We start from the raw sequence: 12810 nt of genomic DNA on the forward strand, positions 1-12810 counted from the left end.
TGCAGCAATTTATATCGTATCTTTTTTTGAATATCGGTTTCCAAATTAGCTAAGTCACCCCTTTGCCTCGTGAAATCCGAGACAATTGAAAATTCTAGCGCTAATAGGAATCTACGAGCCTGACTGCGAAAGGTCCCATTTCTTATTTAACAATGACTTTCGTTGATGAAACAAATTTCAAATTGTGTTGTGAATAAATTTAGACTATGCAATGTTTTCTTTTTTTTCATTCACCAGCTAATTTGATGAGATTTTAATTATATGTTTCTTCTGATAGACGACGATGCCAGTGAAGCGAAGATTTTTTTTTTTCAAATACCTTGATTGCATAAAAAACAAGAGTTTTCAGGAATAAAAAATCATATTTGAAATAAATACATTAAAAGTAGATAATACCAGAGGTTGATATAAATGCAAACATCTTTTTGTAGAGCTGTTATTCGCAGTGAAAAGCGAACAACAGCAGTGTAGAGTGCAGATTGAACCAAGAACAAAACAGTGTACAAACAGATATACAAGCCACAAGGCCTTATCGTATTCAAGTTTGGAATAGATAACTTATCTCCCAATAATTGTGTCATACATTATCCGCACCAAATTTAGTTTTTCTCGAACAAATTTAACTTTCTTTAGGGCTCGGAAGTAACTGGACATTTAATTTATTACCATGGTTTACCAAATTGGGCCCACTTTATCGAGGGCAATTCAAGACATGTTCAGGTGTACAGGACCAAAATTGACAGCTGTAAGTTTTCTATAATGAAGAGTTACTGCAAGTAACATTGATAAGTAATTGTAAATCAAACTGGACATTTCATAATAGGACAAGTGTGTGATTTTCATGTAATTTGACCAAACTGGAGAAATTCTTATGTTTTTAGCTTCTGCAAAATGACCAACCACAGGTACGAATACCGTAATAAATTAGCATATGCTTGCATTATTTGAACTATTTTCTTTATAATGCGTGATTTTCATGTAATTTGATCAAAGATAAGTTATATTTTTATCCTCTGCAAAATTACCGACCATAGCTACGAAAACTGTCCAGCATCTACTGTATGTATGATCACTGGTCGGGTTTGTTTGGTAAATTCGTAGCTGTGGTCGGTAATTTACAAATTACATGAAAATCACACATGTTAAAGAAAATAGTTCAAATAATATTATAATGCAAGCATGTGCTAATTTTTTACGGTATTCGTAGCTGTGGTCGGTCATTTTGCAGAGGCTAAAACAACTTTTGATCAAATTGCATGAAAATCACACATAAAGAAAATAGTTGAAATAATTCAACTATATGCAATCTATTACACTAATAACACAGTGACAATAGTAAGAAACTAAATAGAGTGAAGTTTGATCCATAGCACCAGTGATCGTAGATGGTGGGATGGACGATATTCGTAGCTGTGGTCGGTGATTTTGCTGAGGATAAAAATGTAACTTCTCTTTGGTCAAGTTACTTAAAAATCACACATTTTAAAGAAAATGGGTCAAATAATGCAAGCATATGCTAATTTGTTATGGTATTCGTAGCTGTGATTGGTCATTTTGCAGAAGCTAAAAACATAATTTCTTTGTGGTCAAATTACATGAAAACCACACACTTTAAAGAAAATAGTTGAAATAACTCAACTGTATGCAATCTATTGCACTAATAACACAATAGTAAGAAACTTGATAGAGTGTAGTTTGATCCATAGCACCAGTGATCATAGATGGCAGGCTGGACGAATTGTAGCTGTGGTCGGTAATTTTGCAGAGGATAAAACGTAACTTCTTTGATCAAATTACATGTAAATCACACATTTTGAAGAAAATTTGTCAAATAATGCAACCATATACTAATTTTTTATTCAAAATTGTGCATTTGAGCAAAAACCGACCTTGTTCGGGTTTGGTCGGTAATTAGTGAGTTGGGCGATATTTGTAGCTGTGGTCGGTGATTTTGCAGAGGATAAAATCGTAACTGTTCTTTAATCAAATTACATGGAAATCACACATTTTAAAGAAAATTGGTCAATGCAACCATATGCTAGTTTTTTTTTATATAAAAATGTGCATTTGAGCAAAAACCATCCTTGTTTGGGTTTGGTTGGTAATTAGTGAGACTGGTTTATATAGCATTAAAGCATTTACAACAGTTTTCACTGAAAAGGAATTTTAATCACAAAGATATCAATAGCAACAGTAATTGCATCCTGTGGGAGCACCCAATATTTACAATTTATATAGATATTAGAATCAGATATATGAAGACATGATACATGCATCCACAATTCACACAGATACAAGGTGCAGATATACAATTTGGGCAAATAAACAGCGTTTACAAGAAACTACGTATGTATAAAGACATGCATACATATACACACTCTCGTGGGCGGGGAGTTGGGGGTGTGTGTGTGCAAGGTCATAGCATTACCCATAGATCGGACCTATGAGCTCTGAGCTCTCTTCCAGGAGGGAAATAGCTGTCGATCACGAGTCCAACACGTGATCCAAAGACCAAGTGAATACACTGATACACACACACACGACACCATTCCACGTCAAATGCTCAAGGACAAATGATCACACAACTGCAGCAACAGTTGAAGTAACATTCCCAGTTGGCCAGGTTAAAGAATTGGTTCCTATCTATATTATACCAAACTCCAAAAGCTTCTCCCTTGTAAGGGAGGTAGCCAGTCAAGGCATGCACCCACCCCACCCTGAATCAACCTCAAAATGTGTATTCTGGGGTAACAGACAAAGAAGTGGATATTTGTTTGTCTGTTCTTTCAGATCAAAGCCAATTCTGAATAGGTTAAATTAGGGAACCAATTCCACAGAGCCCATTCTGGGGAACAGGTAAACAAGTACTAATATTGGAGTGGGTATACAGTATTTGTATGATGGCATGATAATGTAACCTTTTTGATAAAAATACATTTGAAATACGTTCAGATACACAAGCAGTTTTAGTATTATTTGTTCATATGGTAACAGTAATCCTGGAGGTCTTGCACTGAAACAGTTTCCCCCCCTTTTCCCCCTTCACTGCAAAATAATTTCCTTCATGACAAAAACATTGTAAGGAGATTCCTTTTTATATCTACACAAGTTTGAAAAAAAATATGTAACTTAAAAAATACTGATCTCTAAAAAATTAAAGAGCAAAATGGCAAGATCACACTGGGTAAACAGAAAAGAATTTAGAGACCTTTGTCAAGTATTGTAGCCACAAGATGTTCAACAACATGGTAGGCACACCAGTGTTGAACTCCTCCATAATCTTTGTATTTGCATCTCTTTCCACCCACTTGTTCACCTTTTGGTGTGTCCAACGGAAATTTGTATATGTATATATTTTTTCCCTAAAATATTTGTAGGTGTGGGAGCAATGTGGGACATTCTTCATTCTGAAAATCTAACATACAGGTAGATAGAAAATCATGGAATAGGCCAAAAGGGCATCAGTCCAGTGGACCCTGTTGCTCTGCCCAGCTGCTCCTCAGGTAATTGAAGGTGTGCATCATGTGCCAAGAGGGACATAGCTGTAGCTGAAGCCATCACCTTTGCCTTATGAACTTGGGGGCAATTTGCACTTTCACCCAACCAACGATTTTGTGATTTGGCTTATGTGTTTCTGGTGAGATATGTTGTGTATTGAATGATGTACATGCAAATGCGTAGTTTTCAAGTAATGAATTATTGACATTATGCACTTATGCCTACATCTCCTCCCCATACATCTTGGGGGGATCTGTGGGAAATCGGGGTTTTTGGGTGGGGAGCACTAATAAATTGAGTAATGCGCATAGCAAAGCAGGTCTACAATCAACAAGAACACATAAAAAATACATGAAAATACATAACTTTCACCTTTGAGGGTGGGAGTGGTGCCAGCTGTGACCGTACCCATGTAATTATTGAGCACGTTACCAACGATTCGCAAATTTTCTCGCTTTTAGTTTCACCTAACCAATGTTTTTCTGATGTGGCTTATGTGTTTCTACTGAGATATGTAGTGTATTGATTGATTGTGTACATCATTTACATTGCAAATACGTACTTTTCAAGTAATGAATATTTCAACTTATGCCTACATCTCCCGAAATGCAGTGTTGCCCCATTTATGATTTATCTGCTACATTTGAGCATTGCTGTTATTGTGCTTTGGTGGGGATTGGAGGGGTCTGGGGAGCAAAGGCCTCAGCTAGGTTAGGTTGAGGTTAGGTTAGGTTGAGGTTGAGGTTAGGTTAGGTTGAGGTTAGGTTAGGTTGAGGTTAGGTTAGGTTGAGGTTAGGTTAGGTTGAGGTTAGGTTGAGGTTAGGTTAGGTTGAGGTTAGGTTGAGGTTAGGTTAGGTTGAGGTTAGGTTAGGTTAGGTTAGGTTAGGTTAGGTTGAGGTTAGGTTAGGTTGAGGTTAGGTTGAGGTTAGGTTAGGTTGAGGTTAGGTTAGGTTGAGGTTAGGTTAGGTTGAGGTTAGGTTAGGTTGAGGTTAGGTTAGGTTAGGTTAGGTTAGGTTAGGTTAGGTTGAGGTTAGGTTAGGTTGAGGTTAGGTTAGGTTAGGTTAGGTTAGGTTAGGTTAGGTTAGGTTGAGGTTAGGTTAGGTTAGGTTGAGGTTAGGTTGAGGTTAGGTTAGGTTAGGTTGAGGTTAGGTTAGGTTAGGTTGAGGTTAGGTTGAGGTTAGGTTAGGTTAGGTTAGGTTGAGGTTAGGTTAGGTTGAGGTTAGGTTAGGTAAAGCCCCCCCAGCTATGTTAGGTTATGTTAGGCAAAGCCCCCAGCTAGGTTAGGTTTGGTTATGTTGAGATTAGGTTTGGTTAGGTTAGGTTAATTGTACACAAAATCACAACCCTCGGTCCTCTCGAAGCTTCATGAATGTATTCCCTAATTTACTGTTAGCAACTCTTGTGCAGGCGGAGTGGCCTTTGCTAAATGTAGCGGATATAGCAAGAATTTTTTTTATTTGTTGGTAACGCTGCTGAACAATAACATGGCTACATTCGCGTTAGCCGGCGCCAATACTGCCATCAAAGGTGAAATTTATGTATTTTCATATATTTTTTATGTGTTCTTGTTGATTTTACACCTGTTTGGCAACACACATTACTCGGTTTCATGCGCCCCACCCAAAAACCTCAATTTCCCACAGGTCCCCCAAGATCGTTGGGGAGATGTAGGCATAAGTGCATAACTTTAATTATTCATTACTTGAAAATTACGCATTTGCGATGGAAATGATGTACACCATCATTCAATACACAACATATCTCACCAGAAACACATAAGCCACATCACAAAACGTTGGTTGGGTGAAACTGCAAATTGACTGAACTTGGAATGTTGGGGCAGGTAATAGTTACTGGTGGGAGTTGGAGAAGACTGGGAATAAACCCACAACTACGAAAATGTAAGACCAGCACACGTCCAATTATTCCACCTGTGCACACATAATTGTGATCTGTTTTTTAGGTATTTTTATAATTTAAGTTGTGCACACCTACGCGATATAACATTAGAAAATTAAATATTAATTTTGTAAATTATAATATATGAATGTAATATGCAAATTCCTTGGCGGAAAAAAAAATTCTACAAGCAAATTTACTAACAAGCGAAGCCGCTACAATACGGTCCAGATACCATGCCAGTCCAGTCACTCTCAGACCATGGTTTTCACGTTGTGGACTGGGTGTTCTCCAACTTCAGGTGACATTAATAAGTACTGTTACAAAGACATAGGGTTTTCTTGGACTTTATGAGAGAACACGGGGTTCTTCCTTCGTCTGTTAATTGCCCGAGGTACAAAAATAATCATGCCGTCAGCATCCATGATGACGATGATGACCCAGATGGTCTTTAGAATTTGAGGTACCAATTTACTATATATTGGTTAGGTTACATAGGTTAGGCAGGTAGGTTAGGTTAGATTGACTAATTTATCATCCTTTCATTTCTTCAATTTCTGCATCTCTCAAAACAAACATGGCTTATCACTCAACTGCTGCGACTTCGTTCATTAGTAAATAAGTTTTAACAACTTTTTTTTTTACTAATTTCTGCCAAGAAAATCACATTATGTTGATCTATTATAATTTACAAAATTAATAATTAATTTTCTGTTGCTATATCGCATAAATGCACACAACTAAAATTTTAATGTTTTTTATCATTTGTGTTCAGATTTATGGACTTTAAATGTATTATTAGTCCATTCACACTAGGACCCAATGGTGGGTAACCTGAATGTGGTGGTTTGTTTTCAAAACCCGTTAACTCCCTCACCTCCATCAGATGTAGCCCTGAGGGGACATTATTTTGGTCCCTGGACTAGACCCAAGATATATATATATCTCTCCCTTTTTCTGTCAACAGCAGCTGTATTTCATACACTTTTTCACATATGTGAGAGCTGACAACTGGCAACTTATCTCCACTCCCTATAACTTTGAGCCAGTGACAATGAAAAGTCCCACAGATACAACACAGATGAGTCCAAAGTTTCTTCCCAGAGAGCTCTGTGAGAGGTTCCAGGGACTATTGCCAGCTACTGTGGGCCTGCAAGTTTTCCACACAGTGAAAATTGATGCAACAATTGATTGATTGAATTATATTTCAAATGTAGGCTGGTTGTTATTGTGGCAAAGTAGCAAGCAGTTGATACTTTAGGGTCTATATGGGGCGCCCCTATGGACCAGAGCCACACATCATTTTGTCTATGATAGAGGAAAACTCTCCATAGAGAAATGATGACACTTTTATACTACGACTGTCCCTCCGTTATGCTGTCCCCCAACCCCTTGCTGCTGTCCTGTACCATTTCTCTGAGTATTCATTTTCTGCTGTGGGGGAATTCCCTGTGGTGGGGGAAAAGAATACTGCCACCAAGTATTTCCACTTGGATCGTAAGAGGCGAGAAGAAAGGGACGGGGATTGGGACTAGGCATCCTTCTCCTTGTAGCCCCACAGGGGACATTCCTAAACAAAAAAAGTAAAGGCATAAGAGGGTCTGGGAGTTTTTGGAACAGCACCCTAAGGTTTGGGTCTTTTAATGTGCATGGATGTGGTACAGATGAGAGTAAAAGGGAAGAGATAGGTAGTATGTTTGTGAGAAGAAAGATGGATGTGTTGGCTTTAAGTAAAACTAAGTTGAAAGGGAAGGGTGAGTGTAAGTGGGAGGTTATCAGGAGTGAAGAGGGCGAGGGAGGGAAGGGGTGGCTATTCTAGTAAGTGAAGAGATAGGTAAACGTGTAGTGGAGTGGAAGGAGGTTTCCTCAAGGATAATGTGGATGAAGGTGAAACTGGGAAGGGAGATGTGGGTCTTTGTAAGTGCATATGGGCCTAGCAGTGAGAAGAGTGTAGAAGAAAGGGAGGCCTTTTGGATAGATTTAAGTGAGTGCATAGAGGATTTAGGGAGAAATGTCAACGTAATAGTACTGGGAGACCTTAATGCTAGGGTCCAATTGATGGAGTGGTTGGGAAATGTGGAGTTCCAGGAAAGAATCATAGTGGAGAGTTGATGGAAATATTTCTAGAAAGAGAGTTGATGATAGCAAATACAGTGTTTCGGAAGAAAGTCAAGCATAAGTACACATGGGAGAGGGTGGTGGATGGAAGGGTGGTAGATAGAGCGTTAATGGATTATGTAGTGGTAAATAGGACTATGATAGGAAGAGTTAAGGATGTACATGTGCTAAGGGGAGAGGGTAGGGGAATATCAGATCATTTTTTTGGTGGAAGGTAAGTTGAGAGTGGAGGATAGATGGAGAAAGAGAAAAGGGACAAAAAGAAGGGAGGTGCTTAGAGTGAACTCTTTAAATGAAAAGGAGAAGGAGTACAAGAAGAAGCTGAAGGAGGAGTGGGAGGGTGTGAAGGAGAGAGTAGAGCTAGGTGTGGAGGAGGAATGGGGATGGTTCAAGGAGGGAGTCACAAAGTGTGCAAGGATGATGTGTGGAACAAGAAGGACAGGAGGAAATAGAAGGAAGGGTAGTGAATGGTTGGATGAGGAAACAAAGAAGGTTGTAGAAGAGAAGAAGCGAGCTTTCACAGATTGGTTACAAAATAGGACGAGGGAGTCATATGAGAGGTACAAAGGAAAGAAAAGAGAAGTAAAGCAAAAGGTAAAGGAGGCAAAGAGGAGAGCAGATGTGAAGTGGGATAAGAGTATGACAGAAAATTTTGAAAGCAATAAAAATATGTTTTGGAAAGAAATTAAGAGAGGAAGAGGAGGCGAATCAAGTAGAGAAGAAAAGGTAAAAGGTGCAGATGGAGAGATGATAATGGAAGAGAAGGCAGTAAGGGGAAGATGGGCAGAATATTTTAGGGAGTTGCTAAATGTGAAGGAGGATAGGGAGGGAAAGATAGTTCCAGTGGGAAATGCTAAGAAAATGAGAGTGATGAGTGAGGAAAATGGAGGAGAAATAAGGAAGGATGAAGTGAAGGCAGTTGTTAAGATGATGAAAGCAGGTAAGGCACCTGGTCTGGATGGATGCCATGCAGAATGTCTAAAAAAAGGAGGTACAGTGATAGTGGACTGGCTGGTGAGGTTATTTAATGTTTGCTGGAGAGAGGGTAGAGTGCCAGAGGACTGGAGGAGTGCCTGTATAGTTCCACTTTACAAGGGAAAAGGGGACAAGTGTGAATGTAGTAGTTTCAGAGGGATTAGCTTGTTAAGTGTAGTTGGGAAGGCTTATGGGAGGATCTTGATTGAGAGGATTAGGAGAGGAAGAGAGTGAGTAATTGGTGAGGAACAGTGTGGATTTAGGACGGGTAGAGGTTTTGTAGATCAGATCTTTGTGGTAAGACAAATATGTGAGAAAGCTATAGGAAAGGGGAAGGATGTTTTTTGGGCTTTTATGGATCTGGAAAAGGCTTATGATAGGGTAGACAGAAAGGCACTGTGGGAGGTTATGCAGATATATGGTATAGGAGGAAAGCTTCTAGGAGCTGTCAAGAGTTTTTATGAGAGTAGTAGAGCTTGTGACAGGATTAGAAATGGAAAGAGTGAGTGGTTCGAGGTAAAGGTGGGACTTCGTCAAGGATGCGTTATGTCGCCCTGGCTGTTCAACTTATACATGGATGGGGTAGTGCGAGAGGTAAATGCAAGGGTAGTGGGTCAGGGATTGGAGATGGTTAAAGAAAATGGAGAAAAGTGGGAGGTGAGCCAGCTGTTGTTTGCTGACGACACTGCGCTTGTGGCAGGATTGGAGGAGGGACTGAGGAAGTTGGTGACAGAGTTTGGGAGAGTATGTGATAGAAGGAAGCTAAAGATAAATGTGGGTAAAAGTAAGGTGATGAGATGTACAAGGGGTGAAAGTGGCAGTAGACTGAAAGTGAGCATTAAGGGAGAGCGACTGGAGGAAGTGGATAGTTTTAGATACTTGGGTGCAAATGTGTCAGGAAAAGGTGGAATGAAGGTGGAGGTAGAATGTAGATTGAGAGAAGCGAGTAAATGCCTTGGTGGATTGAAGAGTGTAATGAGGAATAGACATTTGGGAATGGATGCTAAGAAGAGACTGTATGAAGGAGTGATTGTGCCAACAGCACTGTATGGGGCAGAAACATGGAACATAAGAGAGGAAGAGAGAAGGAGTTTGAATGTGTTTGAGATGAGGTGTCTGAGAAGTATGATGGAGGTTACTAGGCTAGATAGAGTGAGAAATGAGGAGGTGAGGAGAAGAACGGGGGTGGAAAGGGAGTTGGGAGATAGGGTTGATGAAAAAGTATTAGGATGGTTTGGACACATGGAAAGAATGAGTGAAGAAAGACTAGTTAAAGAGTTATGGAAGGCAGATGTGGAGGGAGTGAACATGAGGGGACGTCCTAGGATGAGGTGGATGGATGGGGGAAAAGGGGAATGTCTGTTGAGGAAGGATGGGAGAGGACAGAAGACAGGGGTGAATGGAGAATGGTTGTATATGGATGATGTTGTGATGCATGAGGTGGAATGGATGGGGGGTGAGGTAGTATGTGTGAGCAAAATTTGACGCAGCCCAAAGGGATTTCTTCCCGTCTTCTCCTTTTATGCATGGGGGGACGGAGAGGGGGTGTCGCCGATTTAATGAAGCGGCCTTGCTGTGGATGTGCTGTGTCTTGCGACACTGCTTCTGACCCAGGGCAGTGGACAAGGTGCAGGGATGACCCGTCATCCAGGAGGTGCTAAGATAAGAGGGAGGGTGGAGGGGTGTGAAGTGTATTCTGGGATGGAATGGGTGGGAATGATTTTATGCCTTTTCCTTTTTGGCTACCCCCCTTGTAAGGGGGAAAAAGCCTTGGTATATGTATGTATGTATAACTATATTTTATGGTTTATTGTAATTAACAGAATGTGAGATGTATCACTACATCAGCAAAAGCCATGGCAAAAGAAGGAGAGGGACCTCAAGCTAAACACTTCCTTGCAGTGAAGACTCCAATGCTTCCTTTGGGAACCTTCAAGGGGAAAACAGCATTTATCACTGGTGGTGGTACTGGACTTGGGAAGGGGATGGCCACTCTACTTAGTTCTCTAGGTGCCAATGTTGTAATTGCTGCCAGGTAAATATGACCTGTTATTTTTAGTAATTAGATTAGATTTTCACATGTATTTTAGTTTGATTAGTGTAGATGCTTACTTTCAAGTTCATTATCAAGGATAGTGGTAATGTGTGTGTAAATTGAGTCAGAACACATGTGTAACCTTCTTTGGTTGGGAGTTACATAGGCAGGACTTAGTGCGGGCAAGATAAACTCTCAACGACTCCTTTTCTTCTTATTTTTATTAATAATTAGAGTTTATCATGATTTCATCGTATACACTATAGTCACTATTTACAACACATCACTGGCACACGTTTGACTTGGTTATACACTTTTGTCTCTAGACCACCTCACACAATGTTCTTTTGAGTTAATCTCTGGAGCACCTCACACCGAACCTCTCTCTCGAGACATGCACGGCCTTTTTGTTGACCGGAAATGTCTAGTCAGCTAAAACTTGAGGTGCTCTAGTCACTTTATCATTTGGAATTTTCATTTATAATATTATAACTCTATAGTTACAGTATTATTTTGGGGTTACAAACTGTTATCCATTATATTTACCCTATGTAATATGTCCAGGGGGAAAGGTTTTAGGTGTATTGTGTTCCCGTGTGTTAATGCGGGTTGTGGCTGATGGCATCCATTATGTGTGTGTTCGTATGTCCGTGTGCGTGCCTTGTGGGCGCTCGGTTAAATGCTGTGTCAGCTGTTTAGAGCGGATGTCTTGGCGACAGAAGGTCTGGGTGATGATTGTGACACCGCTCACATGATTTGTGGGAATGGTGATGTGGTTATAGTGATGTATACACATGTCCTGTCAGTAAAGTGTACATTACCACTTCAGAATAATGTTCACTTGATAGTTTTGTTCTTTGATGGAGCTGTTTTAGAAAGAGTTGATGGTAGCTAACACAGTATTTAGGAAAAAGATCATGCATATGCACACATGGGAGAAGGTGGTGGATGGAAGTTAGGTTATAAGTCATTAATGTACTATGTAGCAGAGTTGTGGAGTCAGAACACAAAACTTTTGACTCCAACTCTGACTCTGACTCCTCTATCTTTTGGCGACTACAACTCTTCATTATGTAATTAAGTGATTATGACCTACATATTTCATAAAGCCTATGCTTATGCTCCTAACTTGAGTAGGCCTATATCATTATAACTGGTTTATATAAAAAGTAAAGATATGGCTTTTTATATGGCACCTGTTCATTCTTTAATATTTTCTAACAGAATTACAGAATTTTTTAATGGATAAAGAAGAAATAACAAAAATAAAAATGCTATAATGTAAGACTAAGAGTTTTTATACATATATTTTCTTTAACCATCTCCAACCCCTGACCCACTGTAATGGTGGCATAGAATATTCTTTGTGTGTTGTACATACGTATTTGTAATATTGTTTATTTATTATTATTGTGAGATATGACATTATTATATACATTATATATTATACATTATATTATATACATTATTGTGAGAACCAAGTGTTCATTTGAGCGTGTATGTTTTCCCGCCAAGTCGGAGCTTGGTCGCGTCGCTTAGCGTCAGTCTTGATTCTGCTTACGAAGCGACCGCACGCTCGTTTTTGTAGTGCTTGTATCTAATACAATATTTTCCATTATTGCATTATTTGACTGTTTCATTGGCCACCCCGATACACCACTACCCTGGCATTCACCTCTCGCACCACCCCATCCATGTATAGATTGTACAGCCAGGGCGACATAACACATCCCTGACGAAGTCCCACCTTTACCTCAAACCACTCACTCTCTCCATTTCTAATCCTAACACAAGCTCCACTACTCTCGTAAAACCTCTTGACTGCTCTTAACAGCTTTCCTCCTATCCCATATATCTGCAGTACCTCCACAGTGTCTTCCTGTCTACTCTGTCGTAAGCCTTTTCCAGATCCATAAAAGCCCAAAAAACATCCTTAACTTTTCCTATAGCTTTCTCACATATCTGTCTTACCACAAAAATCTGATCTACACAACCCCTACCTGTCCTAAAACCACACTGTTCCTCACCAATTACTCCCTCTGTTCCTCTCCTAATCCTCTCAATCAAGATCCTCCCATAAGCCTTCCTAAGTACACTCAACAAGCTGGTCCCTCTGAAACTACTACACTCACACTTGTCCACCTTTCCCTTGTAAAGTGAAACTATACAGGCACACTTCCAGTCCTCTGGCACTCTACCCTCTCTGAAACAAACATTAAATAACCTCACCAGCCAGTCCACCATAACTGTACCTCCTTTCTTCAGACATTCTGCATGGCATCCAT

At 39.8% G+C, this 12810-nt stretch overlaps 1 protein-coding gene across 2 annotated transcripts in view; it reads left to right on the forward strand.

The window, feature by feature from the left end:
• Window positions 1–461: 461 nt before the first annotated feature.
• LOC143033839 (2,4-dienoyl-CoA reductase [(3E)-enoyl-CoA-producing], mitochondrial-like) overlaps window positions 462–12810 on the forward strand; it is a 128632-nt gene continuing 116283 nt past the window's right edge. For both annotated transcript variants that reach the window (XM_076199387.1, XM_076199388.1), the window contains exons 1-2: window positions 462–745; window positions 10314–10525. In XM_076199387.1, the coding sequence (XP_076055502.1) occupies window positions 668–745; window positions 10314–10525 (290 nt within the window). In that variant the 5' untranslated portion in view covers window positions 462–667. The remainder of the gene's footprint in view (window positions 746–10313; window positions 10526–12810) is intronic.

Source organism: Oratosquilla oratoria, chromosome 16 (assembly GCF_046742065.1).
Source record: "Oratosquilla oratoria isolate Oo_2021 chromosome 16, ASM4674206v1, whole genome shotgun sequence".
NCBI lineage: Eukaryota > Metazoa > Arthropoda > Malacostraca > Stomatopoda > Squillidae > Oratosquilla > Oratosquilla oratoria.